Source organism: Neopelma chrysocephalum, unplaced genomic scaffold (assembly GCF_003984885.1).
Source record: "Neopelma chrysocephalum unplaced genomic scaffold, ASM398488v2 Primary Assembly neopelma1_65b, whole genome shotgun sequence".
In the NCBI taxonomy this organism is placed as follows: Eukaryota; Metazoa; Chordata; class Aves; order Passeriformes; family Pipridae; genus Neopelma; species Neopelma chrysocephalum.
In genome coordinates, this window is record NW_020897723.1 from 4,270,067 (window position 1) to 4,286,827 (window position 16,761).

Genomic DNA, 16,761 nt, shown 5'->3' on the forward strand with positions numbered 1-16,761 from the left:
TTTTCCTGTTGAAATGTAGCCCAGCAGTTAAAAAGGTTTACCTAATATACCATTAGGTAAAAATAATCCCTATAAACCACTTTCCAGACATGTTGATTAGAATAAAGGGAATTTTTTTTAACTTGTTACTAAGCTTCAGGCTCCTTACAAAATAATTAACATTCCATAGTTACCTAAAAATTAAATAACTCTAGAGCTCTCATTAAAAGACCTATAAACCCACACAGAGACTGAGATTTGCTAAGCACCAAGTTACAGGTGAACAAGACACACTTAACTGTTCACAATGAAATTTCTTTATGCAAGATGTTACAACTCTTTGGGATTACTGGGGATGTTTTTAATGTTCTTCTGGTAGGTGGAGGTTTTTGTTTCTTGAGGAGGGTTGGGTTTGATTTTTTTTTTTTCACTTTTCAAATAGCTGATTTATTGGCAGCTGTTGCAGTAACTTTACAGTACCACGATCTTCTGGACTGCTCTCATCACTGCTTTCACTGCTTTTGGTGGCATCCTCTGGAGTGCTCATGCTGTCCTCCTCAGAGTCTTCCTTGCTTTGTGCTAGACTGGAAACATTTTTCAGGATTATAAAAGCAAAATAACTTATAATAAGAAAAACTAGTATTTAAATTAAATTTCATTACCCTGGGGAACTGACTGGCCTGTTGGGATTAGAATACTCTTTTCCTGAGTCAACATCAAATGGATCTGGAAAAAGGAAGAAAAACTGCACATGATGAAAAAGGCATATTTTAATCATCTGCCCTCATTTTCATAGATTACTGGCAGGGAGGGGAAGGCCTAGGAAGTCTGGTTCAGTCTTTCTGTTAAGTTTACCATAGTTGTTTGATCAGAAACCAGGGGAGGTGGGGAAGAGAGGGGAGGTGGCTTAGACAGCTGGGGAGAACTGTTAGCACAGAAAAGTCAAACAAGGCATGATAGCTGAAGTACATCCAGAAAGTGCATAGGTTCAAGTGTGCTTTATTTGGCATAGTCGTGTTGCCCCTTAAGAACTGGCTTCAGTTTAATGTAACTAGTTAGGTTTCCACCAAGAAACAGGGTGGTTTCATTCCATCCCGTTCCAGTGCGTAATGACAAAGAGATCAAAGTTCAGAGCAATTTAAGGCTGTTGACTGTCTCCTTACAGTGTGAGCCCCTGGCCTGTTTTATGGGGCTTAACCACTGTGACAGGAAAATGTTAATTAGGAGCATCTCTTTTCATATGTTCTTGATTATTTGATTTGTCTTTCTTTGTGCTGTCTTGAATAAGACCAAGCAGTCATCTGTGAATATAGCTTGAAATACTGGGATTCCAATAACTTACTGGAAGAATTTGGGAATAAACTACTTGTACTTATTACAGATGATTTTAATTATCTTGATAAGTCTAATTTGAAACATCTTGATTGGGGACTATATAAATATGTTCACTGAAGGTCTTTCTTAGGTTTATGTGTAATTAATTTGCTGTCAGACTGTATGGTTGTATTTTTATTATAGTTCCTTCTCAATTACTAGTCCTTTTACTCGTATTCAGCTTTTAACATCTGTGGATAAAACAAAAATGCATCATATTTTCTTTTTGCTCCTTAGTTTTCCAGTATCCTTACTTGTATCAGGGTAGCTGCTTCACAGTTCGGCTGGAAAAGCACTACTCTATGCATTAACTTGCTTTAGTCATTTTCATCTATTCTAGTTGAAAAAAAATGGGTAAACTTTCCTATAAGACGAATACGCAGTATAAGGATAGAAGAACACATCTCAACAAAGCACTTATCTTCCACCTTGCCAATATTTTCATGAGATCAAAGGAAAAGACTGTAAGGAAACTAGTTGGGAAAAAGGGGGGGTGTCCCTGGTTTTTTTCCTTACCTACGTCTTCATCTTTTGTTTCTTGGACAGTGGCTAAAAAGTCCTTCTCAATGCTTAGCACGTCATCCTGGCAATGACAGGCTGCATATTTTTCCAAGAGATTTTTGTTCAAGTCAATAAATGCCTTACCCCATTTAAATTTCCTCAGAAGAATGGTGGCTAGGTCTGGGAATCCTAAAATAGAAAATAAATGATCAGTTTTCTTTTTCAGTGTGAGATTTCACTCAGCCTACAGGTTTCTAAGTTCAGTACATACCTACATATCACTAAAATAGTGAGATGTTTGCCAGCATTTTTTTCAGAGTTAGGGGATTAAGACTTTGAAAATATTTGTAATCTTTTTAAAATCCAAGAAGAGTTCATAGCCTTTTAGTGAGTGTTACATAAAAATACTTTGTACAGGTAATGAATGATTCAAGCTCTAGGTCCCACGGTCCTTCAGTACAAGAACATTTGTACATACAGTATTTTCAGAAAATAATATTTGTCTGCAGTATGGTAGAGTATTTCTCTTCAGTTGTCAAGGTTCTGTGGTGAGTTTGCAAAACATCACAAGAAGGGACAATTTCTTTTGTTCTTACCCAGAACCCACCCTGTTAACAGAGAGCTGCTACCTCTCATTAAGGCAAAGGTGCCTAAGGATTCATAATCTGTCTTCTCTTTTTTAACAGTTTTTCTAACATTACGCACCATCCAGACAGAAACAGGATTTAGTTTATGTGTCCTGTTTAGTAGCCGACATGAATACTCCACAGGTACCCCAATGCAACCAGATGCAAGTACTTGGAAGAAAGCTAGACAATCTGATCCCAAACTCAGTAAACTGATAACCAGTGGGACAGCATTACAGTTTATTTTATTGCAGATCATCTCTTCTGATTTATTAAGGATGTAAGAATTGCTGGCAACATACTTCACATCAGACAAACTGAGCCTACCAACAATGCAAAACGCTGCAGCAAAAGCTTCCACGCAGGACAGCTTGCACGGCCGACCATAGTTTACAGGATTTGCAGCCACCAAGTAAGGCAGCAACCGAGGATGATTCCCCCTCATTCTCTTAAAGGGAGTTTCTTCTAATTTGGCCCATGAGCAATCTATGACTGCAATTCCACTCTGAGCAATGACATGCCTGAAAAAAAGAAACATTACTGTATTTGAAAAATGGTCACCATTATATTGATCATAGAATCATAGAATCAGCTGGGTTGGAAAGGACCTCTGAGATCATCAAGTCCAACCCTTGATCCACTACTGCCATGGTTACTAGACCATGGCACTAAGTGCCACATCCAGTCTCATCTTAAAAACCTCCAGGGACGGAGAATCCACCACTTCCCTGGGCAGCCCATTCCAATGCCCGATTACCCTCTCTGTAAAGAATTTCTTCCTAATATCCAACGTAAGCCTCCCCTGGCAGAGCTTAAGGCCATGCCCTCTTGTCTAACTGCTAGCTGCCTGGGAGAAGAGACCAACCCCCACCTGGCTACAACCTCCTGTCAGGTAGTTATAGAGAGTGATGAGGTCTCCCCTGAGCCTCCTCCTCTCCAGACTAAACAACCCCAGATGAAGTGAGAATTCCAATTGCCACTTTATATCAGCAACAAATTTGCATACAACCCCCGCTTGTGTCAATCATGACCTAAAATAGAGAATAGAGAAAGAATGAGAAAGAATTATAACATGGGTTTCCTTCAAACATGCATATGCTAAAGAATGTTTATCCATATGTTTCAAATTGAAATGTGAAAGATTCTAGGTTTAAAAATGTGACAGGCAAGTGTGGTTAATAGTAACGTTCACAGTCGTAAAGTACACCAAAATTCAGACTGAGGTTCTCTGCTGGCTTCTAAAGAGAAATCTTTTCTCTGAGGAAATACATCTTTATAAAAATTCTGCAGGCACATTTGAAGAAAATTCTCATTTCCCTCAAAAAGTTTTCTAGTTAATGCATTGTGCTGCCTAGCTGAAGAACTTAAATATGGCATCATAAAGATACAGTAGCTATAAGCCCATGCTCTGAACAAATTAACCTACGAGGTGTACCTTTATTTCTCATTGGGATCTACAGAAGCTTTTCTCAGCTGATACCAGCTATGTAAAAGTGTTAACCTGATTTGATGAAATGGCTCTATTTCTCGTGTTCATGCATCAGGGTAATGTCATGGGAAGGTCAAATCTATTCTGTATCAGAGTTTTGGCCATGAATCAGTGGTTAAAACGTTCCCCCTAATACAGCATCAGGACGGTATTTGAACCATGAACTTTCCCTCACAGCCCGCGCCAGCAGGCACCAGGGCCTCACCTGTCAGCGGGAGAGACGTACTCCGTGGCCAGCGGACTGAGGACGACGCCCGGAAACCTCTGGCGAAGGCGCAGGGTTCGGAGTAACCCTTTCCGGGCCAGTTTTCTCCCGGTGCATTTCTTGGGATCGCAGTGTCCGAGCTCCCACATGGCAAGGGGGCAGGGGAACTTGGCCTCCAGGCCACCTCCGGCCGCGGCCCCCTCGCCCTCCAGGCAAGCTGAAAACAGCGGGCACACATCAGCGTCCAGCGGCCGCACGGCCCGGTCCTGCCGGACCCGCCGGCCCAGACCCGCGTCGCCTCACGCACCTCTCAGCGCAGCCTCCGCGTCCGCCGCGAAGGTGTCGAGGCTGCGAGCCCCGCGCCGGCCCCCGCGCCGGCTCCGCACCATGGCCGTGCTGGGCGGAGCGGCCGCCCCGCGACCCGCGCGCTTCCGCTTCCCGCGGAAAGGGCGATGGCGGCCCGGCTGCTGCTGGCGGCGTTGGGAGCGGCGCTGGGTGAGGCGGGGGCCGCGGCGGGAGCGGGCGCCGCGGGTCGGTCCGTGCGCCGCGGCCAACGGCTCTCTGCTCGCAGGTCTCTTCGCCTCGGCGGGGAAGATGAAGATCGTGGAGGAGCCCAACACGTTCGGGTACGTGGCCGCCCGCTCTCTGTGCCCCGCGATCCACTCGCATTCGGCGGGCTTGAGCCCGTCTGCCGCTCCGCCCGCTCCAGCCCATCCCTTCCTCCGGGGATGGGGCGCCGGGCCGGGGCAGGGGCCATCGGTGTTGGGACACACACAGGTAGGGGAGGATATATCCACGGCCAGATGCGTAACAGCGTTAAACGTTTAATTTTCCTTCTTTTGAAAGGTTGAATAACCCATTCTTGCCTCAAACAAATAGGCTCCAGCCAAAGATGTCCCCATCTGCAGTATCAGGTATATGCAAGCGTTATCTTTTTTTTTTTTTTCTACGGTTTTCATCATTTAGCAACAGTTGTTTGCAATGCAAATTGTTTACTTTGACTTTATGCGGCCACAACCTAATTTCGCATGTCATTCTGTAAGCATCACGGAAAATAAGCATGGCAAATATATTTTATTGTGCTTCTGAATGGTTAAAACCTAGGTTAACCTCATTGGTGTTCCATGTCTGTAGTGGGTTGACCCTGGTCTGGATACCAGGTACCCACTAAAGCCACTCTTGCTCTCCTTCTGCAAGTGGACAGAGGAGAGAGAAAAAAAAAAAACAAACAGCTAAGGATTCATGAGTTGAGATAACAGCTGGGAGAGGTCAGTTACTAATTACCTTCACGGGCAAAACAGACTCAAAGTGGGGATAGTACTTATATTTATTACTAACAGGATAAGAGCCAAAGAGTGAGAAAATAAAACAGTCTTAAAAACACCTTCCCCCCACCCCTCCTTCCTTCCACGTTCTCCCTCTTCCCCCCAGCGGTGCAGGGGGACGGGAATGGGGATTGCAGTCAGTTGTTATTTCTACCGCTGCTCAGACAGAGGAGTCCTTCCCCTGCTCCCATGGATCCCTCCCACGGGAGACAGTCCTTGATGGACCTCTCTAGTGTGAGTCCATCCCTCGGGCAGCAGTTCTTCCCAACCTGCTGTCCCGTGGGTCACTCCATGGGGTGCAGTCCTTCACGAATGAGCTGTACCCACGTGGGTCCCCCACAGGGGCCACAAGTCCTACCCGGGAAAAACCTGCTCCAGCCTGGGCTTCCCTCTCCATGGGCTGCAGGTCTCCAGCAGGACCCCGCTCCATCCTGGGCCTCCCACGGGGTCACAGCCTCCTTCATGCATCCACCTGCTCCAGCATGGACTCCTCCATGGGCTGCAGGGGGGTCTCTGCACTCCGATGGTCCTCCGTGGGCTGCAGGGGGACAGCCTGCTTCACCACGGGCTGCAGGAGCCACAGCTCTGGCACCTGGAGTACCTCCTCCCCCTCCTTCTGCACTGACCTTGGTGTCTCTATGTTGTTATTCCCATTCTCACTCTGCTCTTCCCTGGCTGAAATTTTCTTCCACGCAACAATCTTCTGTTCTTAAACATATTATCACAGAGGCGTTACTATTTACTCCTAATTGGCTCAGCCCTGGCCAGTGGCAGGAAGTCGGTCCTGGAGCTGGCTGGCATTGGCTCCACGGGACAGGGGAAGCTTCTAACAGCTTCTAATAGCAGCCACCCCTGTAGCCCCCCCCAGCTACCAAAACCCAGCCACAGAAACTCACTACAATGTCCCGGTGCTGTTTGGACTGCTTTTGTCACAATACTATCCATACGTTTTACTCTCTTTTTTTGAGCCAGTCACAAATCTTTCTGACCCATGGTAAAAACTATTTTCTTCTTGAAACAATCTCTGACATCCTCGAGATTGTCATATAAAAGTCATTTCTTCATATAATAGCACTTAATACCAAAAAATGGTTATAAAAAAAAGTCCTAAGAGTAGTCTTGGAACCTATCACAGAGGCTTAGTTTCACACACAACATGGGTGCTGTGATATAAATACACCACTTAAGCAAAATAAAGAGGAATATAAAAAAATCTAGCCCATATATGGGGGAGAGCAGATAAATACTGAAGGCAAAGACTAAGCAAAAGCGAATAACTCTAGTCTCTCTGCTAATCTTACGCACAGACTTAAACCTTGTTCAAATTCAGTAAAGGCATTTTGGTATGGTGACACTGAATGTGATTATGCTTAGTGTTTCTTTGTCATGTTTTATGCACCCAAATCAAGTTTATAAATTCTGCATGTGTAGCATGTGAAAAGTGAAATAGTTAGGAATGGGATTAGTAACAGAATGCTGAATGGAAAGGTGACAAAAGTAGCAGGAAAAAAAATTAAGGACAGCATGCTAGAAATCCTTTTTTCTTTGTTGTGGGAACTTATGTGTAGCCAAAAATTGGGAGCATGTATGGAACAGGAATCTAGGGCATGGAACCCTATCTTGCACAATTATTTCTTTAGCATAGAAGCCTTACCTGTTCTTTTACAAGACAGCTGGTGGAATAGTTCCTGTAGTTTCTCTTCTAGAGCATCTGCCCAGGAAATGGAGGCATGAGTTTAATGCATTCCTCAGGGACATTCACATTTGCAGAGCATCCTAATCACTAAGGCACAGATTTCATGTAGCAAAGGGACAAACGCTTTGGGCAAGCCTATCTGTAGAATGAAATGCAAGGTCACACAGTCAGAAAACACACTTGGGAAAGAAAACCTGCTCATATCCCAGTGATTAAGCTATTCTGAATGGCATGATTCTGGTGGTCTGACTGTTGTTTGTAGGATTGCTTGGCTAGATCTTTCGAAAAAGGACCTAGGCAATCCTGACAGTCGGGAATTAGAATCCAGGATGGGGTTTTATTTTATATGTTTTGAAATCTTTATTCTTCTTTCCTCATAAATATTTAATAATTCCAAGCAAAAATTCTATAAACAAGGGACACTGAAATACTCCTCTAGCACATAGTTCAGAACTTTTGACCCTGTTTTTACTGACCTGTCTTGGATTCTTTTGGTAAGAAGGCTGGAACAGTCAGTTCTACAAGAGTAGAATTGCAGCTGTCTGACAGTAAAAGGTTTATCTTGTTGAATACTATCTGGATCAGACCATGAAGGCAAACTGTGAAAAGGAATATCCAGTTTCAGAATCTCAGGGAAACTTAAATATGCAGCGCTGTCAACAAATGGGCTTTACTTGAGGATTTTGGATGGCTCTGGGGACAGACAGCTCCCAAGCAAGAGTTTTAGTGATTTCAGTGTTAGATTTTGGCAAGATCTGCACTGATGATTCCTTTTATGGACCTTGCCTCCAAATATTTGTTTTTACACAGGTTTCTTGTTTTTGTTGTAGACAGAGGCTTATCTATTTCACAGAGTATTGAAGATGAAAAACGTTAAAGATTATGATGGAAACCAGCATAGGGCTAGTGGGAACTTACAGTAATATATATGGAGGATAAGAATTTCCTTATGTATAGCAGAGACCTAAATTTGTCACTAACTCCTTGCAGTTTTGTCACCACAGTAACTTTCTTAAATTTAACCAAAACATTATTCTTTCTTTATGTCATTTTGTGGTGTTTTTAGGCCCTGCACATCTCTTTGGGCTTGCTGGCAAGTGTTTCAGTTTTGTGGAATCCACGTGAGTAATGGATTTGGGTCTTTGTTTACTTACTAGGAATTTACTAGTTTTCCATTTCGGTCTGAAACATTTCTTATTTTCTTTTTATTTTCTTTTAAGGTACAAGTATGAGTTTTGTCCTTTCCATAACGTCACTCAGCATGAGCAGACTTTTCGATGGAATGCCTATAGTGGGATTTTAGGGTGAGGCATTTAGATCTTTAAGTTTTACCTATGTTGTTAGCAGGCCATTTTATAGATTGTAAAAAGGAGGCAGTTTTAACATGAGGATTCTTCTGTGGGTTAACTTAGGTCATTATAGTTCCCAAGGCAATAAGCATAAAGATATCCTGTCTTGAAAAATTCAGATTTTTTTTTTGTTTGATAAATACTAACCTCGTATTTTAGTTGGAGACTGATTAATAGCCAGTGCCAACTGCAAGTGTGATATGTTCACGTGAGAAATTTAATAATGTATAACTATAGCTTATATTTACAGAGATTTCGTAGCTGTTAACTATTTTCAGTTTGAGTTAAATACAAAAATTACAAAATGAAAAGAGTACTTTATGCCTAGTGGTTGTATTAATCATTTAATGAAAAGTTATAAAAGACTCAGTGTAGATCCCCCCCAAAATTCCCATATTTAAAGAGCCCAGATCATAATATCCCCAAATCATGAAACTTAAAATAAATTTAATTCTAAACCAGAGCACTGCTTTTCTAAATATTTTGCATATAGATGTCTTTTTTCTGTGTGCAAAATGGTGAGCCAATATGTGAGGAAAATGGTACATCAGCATGCTGAGGGTATCATTTGCTCTAGGACTAGCAGAACTAGAGTAGATTTTTAGGTGCTCTCACCAGCACTAAAAATCCTGCAAACAATTTGAATTGCACAGTGCACTTAGCATCATGGAATTTTTTGTGGGATTGATCTATGTGATATTTTACTGGATTTAAACACAGATTTTAAGTGCAAATGGTTTGCAAACTGAAAGTTGATCCAAAACTGTGCTCTCAAAAGTTATACTGACATGCCCTATACAGCAGCTTGGATAATAAACTATGCTGCATGTAAGGCTGTAAGAAATGGAAATACTCAGACAACAAAAATGATGTATATACACTTGAATTGAACATGGTATAAGGTATTCCTGGTTTTCTTCCTGAGTGTTCAAGTTTTTCTTTCCGGTAACTTAAAAGAGTGTCCTGTTTTTTCAGAATATGGCATGAATGGGAAATTAACAACAACACATTTGTTGGAATGTGGATGAGGGAAGGAGACTCATGTGAAACTAAGACCAGACAAACAAAGGTATAATAACCTAGGCTATGCTAATTCAGACAGCATGACTACACATACACTTGTGACACTCTACAAACTGAAACATTCCTACCCTGAAAAAGTCCTTATTTAAGCTATGATAGAAAAAGATGAATTCCTTTAGGAGCTACGTGAATGGATGGAGGAGGGAATCTAGATTGAGGATGAAATTTTGAAGAAGTGTACTTATATGTTCTCACTGATTACTTAAAACTCTTTTTTTTCTTGATAGAGTGGAATATTCTAATTACTACTGTAGAAATATACTTGTAATTTGTGTCAGGAAAAATAAAGAAGAAGAGCTGTTGGTTGAATCCAAGCTACCAGCCTATTGTACTAAGAACATCCATAAAAAAGGAGGGAAAAGAATTAGGCAGTTAACAGTAGCATACCCAGAAGTTAAGTACGATGTTAAAAGAAGCACCAAGGGCATTTCAAGAAGGACATTGAGGTGATGGAGTGTGTCTAGAGAAGGGCAGCAGAGGTGGGGAGGGGTCTGGTGCACAAATCTGACAAGGAGAGGTGTCAACCAGCACCCTCAGGTCCTTTTCCACCAGGCAGCTTTCCAGCTATTCTTGCCTAAGCCTGGAGCAGTGGGGGGTGGTTGTGACCCAAGTGCATGACCCTGCATTTTGCCTTGTTGAATCTCTTGTGATTGGCTGCCAACTTGGCTGCCAAGGTGAAAATGTTCTGTACTGTAGTGGAGGTGCCTTTATCTCCCATAGGGGCTGCGAAAAAAAAATTAATATTCTTGTATGACCTTTGATATTGTGATTGAAATCTTTCACAGGCATTTTGTTTTGACAGACAGAAAACACTGGTGCTACAAATGTAATGAAAATAGTTTTATACGGTCTACATGCGTATTGTACTCTTTGTTTAGCACATTGGTCAGAAATAAAATTTAAGCAAACTGTGCTTATGTCAGATGAGACTCTAAAGGATGTCCTTTTCCCCCTCCTTTTTACTCTCGTTCTTGCTGGAAATATGGTGCTCGGGAGTTGAAGGAACAATGGTAGGTGGGGGAATCATTTCCTATTAGAGGAAGCAGTGTTCACATTTGATAAAATTATTTGACAATGTGCTTGCTATGATTCTTTTTCTGTGGAAAAATGAAAAAGGACTGGAAGCTTTGACATGACAATATGTATAGAAATGCATCTGCTAGCATTGGAAGACAGCAAATTGATCATCAATGCTGGTCCTGTTTCATGTGGACCTTTTTTGCTCATCTTTGTTTTTACTGATGTTTAGGTTCATCTTGTTTGTGGAAAGAGCAATAAATTGGCTTATGTGTCTGAGCCAAGTACTTGTGTTTACTCTCTGACATTTGAGACTCCTCTTGTGTGCCATCCCCACTCTCTTTTAGGTAAGATTTAGAAAATCATTTGTGGAGCAGTTGGCATATTACACTAACCTCAGAGTGTACATTTTTAGGTTCTTCAAGTTTGTACCTTGATATAAATGAGTATTACATGTAACATATAATACAAAGTGTATTTTAAATCCCAGTCATTAGAACACAGATATTTCTCAAATAAATTGTCACTGCTGATATAGACCCAGTGAGGGATTTTAAATGTGTGAAGTGCAATTTAAGTTTAACCCAAACTCTTGAAAGTAGTGGAGACTATGTACTGTATGGAAACACTGAGTTCTTAGAACAAATATGCTTGCATGCTACTAGAGGGGGGAATTAACTAATGCAGGACAGTGCTGTTGGTTTTTACATGGTTTGCCTTCCATTTTTCAGTTTATCCAACTCTGACTGAAGCACTGCAAAGGAAGTGGGATGAAGCAGAGCAGCTTCTGTATGATGAACTAATAACTGACCAGGTTTATTAACTTTTTCCAATTCTGTTCAGTGAAAAAAACAATTACTGTCAATAGCCAAACCTGGCTTCTGCAGTTTCTCCTTTTGGAGTAGATGCATTTATTCTGCAGTTGGCAAATAATAATTTTATGTTCTGTAACTGCTGTGTGAACTGGTAATTGTAATGTTTTCTACAATGAAGCTTGAGGACTTGGAATGGCCATTGCAAATTACGAGCAGAGATCAGAGTTGAGTGGATTGATCTATTGTCTTTTGAAAACTTTCTTCTTTAGGGTTACAAAAAAATACTGAAAGAGATTTTTGAGGAAGCAGGACTTCTAAAAGCAACAGAAGAAAAGGAAGCTGAGAAACAGAGTAAGAAAATAAGTCTGGAATTCAAAACAGTGGATAAGTGCAGTAAGGTATAGAGCACAATATTTACAATATTAAATTTATGGAATTAAATTGCCACCTTTTTACTGTATCACAGTATCAGCATGAGAGCATTATGTAAATGCTCTTTGGATTCAGCTGAAATCTGTCATGGGATTATTTTTTCTGTTTTCAATATGTAACACTGCATACAGTGTGAGTTGATATCTTTATTCTAGCCCTTAAGTCAAAACCAAACCAGTGCAGATGAATGCCCACTAAGAAGATGGTGGGTATGTAGGAATTAGTGTATGCACCTGGGTTACCAACACCTTGTAGGTACTCTTTCTGGGGAATATCAGTCTGGAAATAGGAAGGAATTAATAGAGCAAATAAATGTGTAAGCAACCTTGAGTATGCTGGTGCTTCTCTCTGTGGATAATTACTCACCCTTGTGTCAGGACACATTGGCTGTAACCCAAGCAAAAGGCAGAATGACCTATCCTGTGCCCATTTCTGAAGGACTTCATTTGTGTGAACAGTTCTTCTGCAACGGAATTGGAATAGGGAAAACAGAGGTAGAAGAGGTGCTCAGTCTAAAAGAGTGCAAGCTGAACATCAAAAAAAGAGCACAGAAGGGAATTAATTATAATGCAGAGAAGAAGTTGCTGTTATCATTTTAGTTGAAAAATGTAGCAAAGACAAAACACCAGATAGTTATTAATATATAATCAGACAGACTGTGGTTAACCTGAATATACATATATAAAGATCACCGTTTTGAACTCATACGAGCTCACTCATTAACAATACAGTGCTTAATAATTTGTACTTCTTTTTCTGGGTTCATCGTAGCTTAATTGACATTAAAGTGGCTGTTTTGGTAACCACAGATTTTTAAATAGTTACTCTTTTGCTCTGTCTTTATTCATGTAAACACCAAAAGACAACAAAAAACTGGGGCTTCTCTTGAGATTTCAGGTATGTGGTTTGAGTGTCAAAACTACTAAGCAATCCTTCTCTCTGCAAGTTAACAAAAACTGCTGAAAGCAAGAACATGAAGTTACTAGGTCAAGAGTTGAGGAGGTGACAAATTTCCAGACTGTAGCATTATGATACAATAAAATAAGGCCAGTCCTGAAGAAAACTTAAGAATGCAATTTTGTTCTATGATAAAATGCTACTTAGAGGACAGATTCTAAATAGTTGCAGAAAGCACTCCTAATTTTTACACTCAGGCTTGAGAAAAGCTGGGTCCTGTTTTAGCAACATAGACATGTATCTTCTAAAATTTGCACCTTGTTCTTGGAATAAGCAGCTTACCTTTATGATCTTTTAAGTGAAAAGCTGTAACAGCTTTGCACAGACCCATTATTTTTTATAAACTCCCATTTTAGATATGCATTTGGAAAGTGGGAGAACCACTTTAAATGTATTTTCTTTTTTAGGAATACAAGCAACTTTCTGAAGAAATAAAAAAACTTAAAGTTTTATTAGATCAGCATGGTATTGCATACAAAGCAAATTCTGGTGAGTTTTTTTGGTATTGTTCTTTTTTATTGTTGTCTGTTCAGAATGTGAATACCCCAATGCTGTTTTCAATTATAGCAACAATTAAATAATCTGGCATATATGAAGGAAAAATTCAGTAGACAAAGTATCTAATAAGTACTTAGGTTTTGATTCCTGTGCAAGAGGACTTATTTTGTCCCCCAGAAAATCTGTTGATGACTTGAAATTCTAGCTTTATAGAAAAATGCTGACAGCCATTGTAATTGAAGTTTGTCTCCAGTCCTTAATGTGCCAAATTAAAAGGAAATCAATGTTACAGCATTGATAGCATAAAAGTGTCTTTTAAGTAATTCCACTTTCTGTATGTTAACCACAAGGTCTGACTTCTTCTATAACATTTGAAATGTTCTCTGTATCTGTTTGAATTGTTTTTTTCCTTTACTAAGTCACCTGTTTCTTTTTCCCTCTCTTTGATTTCTGTTAGGTAAGTACCATATCACATGCAGTTTTTAAAAGGAAAGACTGTTTCTGGTAATGAAGAAGTAAGGCTAATCTGGATTAATTCCAGACAAGTTGGTTTTTTTGTCTTTGTTGTTGGGGTTTGTGGATTGTTTTTTGTGGGCTTTTTTGTTTGTTTGTTTTCTCTCCCTCATTCCTTCCAGGCCATCATGCCCTTTATTACATGAACTGTTTGTCAAAGGAGAATTTCATTTCCTGGAAAATAAATAGATATAGATATATTTACACTTTTTATGTTCAGAATTGGCACTTGAAGAAAACGAAGCACCGTTGAGCTAATTAAAGTAGCTTAAAATTAGTGACATACTTTTTTTTCTTTTTGCTTTGAGAAACTTTCTTACCTGTTTTTTTAAATTGATGACTTTCTTTTCTAGGAAAAAAATCATATTAAAATTTTTAAAAACATTTTATCTTCCCATATAAACTGTTAACTATGTAACTTGCTCTCATGGAATCAGGGGACCATTGTGACACTGCAGGGCCCCGTGGAACTCTTTTGCCCACAACAAGGGTCAGCACAAGAGGCGCCGACACCAACTTTAGAGAACAAGTGTGTAATTTTACTCCAGTGCAAAGCAGCAAAGAATGACAAAAGGATGAGCTCAGTAATGCACCTCATCGTTCCTACAAAGAGTGCCTGGAGTGAACACATACAAATACCATTCACTAATGAGCTGAGACTAACAGATCTCACTAATAAGCACACTTATTTTGTTCAGATACACGTGTGGTCTTTTCACACTACATCTTTTACCAACAAACATACACAGTTTTAGCTAAGGAGCAAAGACATGGATAAACAGACTATTAGGTTGGAAGGTTCATCTAGAGGTCAGCTTTGGCTCAGGGCCTGTTGTTCAGCCTCAGCACTTCAGGGACAGCCACACAGGGCTTTATATTACACACACACTTTCCATATTCATTAGTTATTCTTCCTTACTTAATACATAGACATTACTTTGTATTACACAGTCACACCTCCTATTGAAAGTCCTTAGTTGGTCCTTTGGGGTCTTCTTCAGGGCTCTCTGGTGGGTTTTTTTTGGCATCTGGTGCCCCCCAAAGTTGAGGTGTCCACTTCTTCACCTCGGTTCTGAGCAGACACAGTGTCATTACCTTTCACCACAAAGACTGGAACGTTTGGGTTTGATCTTCTCTGGGCCCACAGAGCTCAACTTCCATCCTGTTTGCTTAGTTACATCCCTGATTGAATTCTCTACGACCTCTCCAAGATTATGTTTTTCCTTCCTTGGCCATAGAGAAATGTTGGGAGCAGTCTTCTATATCCCACATCAAATCCCCCCTTTTCTTCACACTAAGCTCCTGAAGGGATAGAGTGTCTTAGAAGCTTTATTTCATTTTACGGGGGACCCCTGGTGGCCTAGTGGTTAGCATGCAGGACTCTCACCTCTGCGACCCAGGTTCGAATCCAGCCAGTCCCCCGGGCAGATGGAGTCCGTTAGGCCTGTGAGGCCATCCATCTATGAGAAGGTCACTCTAAACAAACCTACGTCCTGAGGACCTCACTGCCATTGTCCAAGCTTGCTTGGCCCCGGCAGATGAACCTTAGGATTAAAGGGTGGGCTCAGTTCAGCGCAGGCTGTGTCTCACCTAAAAAATCCATTGCGCAGGCTGGAAAGGTAAAAGACCTTTCCCCAAATCTTCGTTCGCGAAGACTGGCCATTAAAAAATGTAACTTGCACAGTATTTTTGTGTGTTTGGTAGTTCTATTAATTATTGCAGTAGTTTTTTTTAATTATTGCAAATTAGAACTGTATAGTCAAAAGCAGAATTCAGTTTACTCTAGATGACTTATTTCAAAACTATTTAGTTAATTCTATGACAAAAATGTTTTGGTGTTCAAAAATAACTGATGTCTTAAACTAAATTTTACAGCTGAAAATACCAGTGTTGAATATGTAAGTCACAAACTGGCAACTGCAGTGACAACAGTTCTTAATGGGTCAAAGGATGAACACCTGCATGGTGACACAGGAATTTGGAACTACACTGTATGAAGAAACTTGGGTGGTTCATATGGAGTGTCAATTAAATTGAACACGTATCATGCCACTGAAATGATTTACCCTCTTGCAAGTATTCTTGACTTCATGAATTTCTGCCCTAAAGCAAAGGAAATGTGAGGGCTCACCATTATAAGAACAGCTGGCTCGTTTCTGAGAACATTTGTGAAACTTTCTTTGCTAAGACGGGTGTTTGGCAGAGGTTTACAGATTCTGTGTGTCCAATCCCAGCCTTATTTTTATTGATCAAGTGTGGCAACAGGTGGTGTAAATAGAAAACAGCTCAAGACCAGTGCTGTTAGATGTTGTATGAATGGTAATAAATACAATGTTAAGAACATGTTATTTCATCTGTATGCTAAAATGTTTTCTGCGGACTTTAGCAGAAAAGGAAACGTTTTCTGTCACTGCAGTGCATAACACACCACCCACCCACATTCAAAGGTTGATGTCATCTTTAGCTATCAGGTTAAATGAAAGCCGTTCGGGATCTGACTGAAACGTGCAATGAAATCATTGAATTGTTATATAATTGTGGTAACCTGGCAATTCTCTGTATGTAATACGGAATAAAGTGGACTCCGCGATCACCAGCTGTGGAACCACCACTGCCGCAGACGATGGACGGCGAGAGCGCCGTCCCCGCTCGCTTTGGCTCCTCCTCCTGCGCAGTTCGTGATCCCGTCACGGCTGCGGGAGCCTTCGCGCCTCCCCTTCCGAGCGGCGCGGGGCGGTGCGGGATGATCTGGGCGCTTGGTCGCTGGCGGTGAGGAGCGGGGCCGGGGCTGCTGGCGGTGAGGGCCGGGGCCGCTGGCGGTGAGGAGCGGGGCCGGGGCTGCTGGCGGTGAGGAGCGGGGCCGCTGGCGGTGAGGGCCGGGGCCGGGGCTGAGCTGGGCCGG

General features: G+C 41.2%; 3 protein-coding genes across 6 annotated transcripts in view; 2 read left to right on the plus strand and 1 right to left on the minus strand.

Annotated features, from left to right (window-relative positions):
* Positions 1 to 273: 273 nt before the first annotated feature.
* On the minus strand, positions 274 to 4,595 carry TSR3 (TSR3, acp transferase ribosome maturation factor). The gene is made up of 6 exons (XM_027684114.1): positions 4,482 to 4,595; positions 4,175 to 4,391; positions 2,808 to 3,001; positions 1,870 to 2,043; positions 642 to 705; positions 274 to 563 (listed from the first exon to the last, which is right to left on the minus strand). Exons 1-6 carry the CDS (start codon positions 4,561 to 4,563, stop codon positions 407 to 409), a joined length of 888 nt encoding a protein of 295 aa, XP_027539915.1. The 5' UTR covers positions 4,564 to 4,595; the 3' UTR covers positions 274 to 406.
* A 3-nt stretch (positions 4,596 to 4,598) lies between these two features.
* GNPTG (N-acetylglucosamine-1-phosphate transferase subunit gamma) lies at positions 4,599 to 16,207 on the plus strand. The gene is made up of 11 exons (XM_027684111.1): positions 4,599 to 4,669; positions 4,746 to 4,800; positions 5,021 to 5,088; positions 8,262 to 8,316; positions 8,416 to 8,499; positions 9,520 to 9,613; positions 10,877 to 10,991; positions 11,376 to 11,458; positions 11,729 to 11,857; positions 13,256 to 13,337; positions 15,735 to 16,207. The coding sequence occupies exons 1-11, from the start codon at positions 4,627 to 4,629 to the stop codon at positions 15,854 to 15,856; spliced, it is 930 nt and encodes a 309-aa protein (XP_027539912.1). The 5' UTR covers positions 4,599 to 4,626; the 3' UTR covers positions 15,857 to 16,207.
* A 260-nt stretch (positions 16,208 to 16,467) lies between these two features.
* CUNH16orf91 (chromosome unknown C16orf91 homolog) overlaps positions 16,468 to 16,761 on the plus strand; it is a 3,366-nt gene continuing 3,072 nt past the window's right edge. Inside the window, exon 1 of one of the 4 annotated variants that reach the window (XM_027684121.1) lies at positions 16,468 to 16,628. In XM_027684121.1, coding sequence (XP_027539922.1) covers positions 16,483 to 16,628 — 146 coding nt within the window. In that variant the 5' untranslated portion in view covers positions 16,468 to 16,482. The remainder of the gene's footprint in view (positions 16,629 to 16,761) is intronic. The other 3 variants (XR_003534328.1, XR_003534329.1, XR_003534327.1) reach the window with 3 other exon arrangements.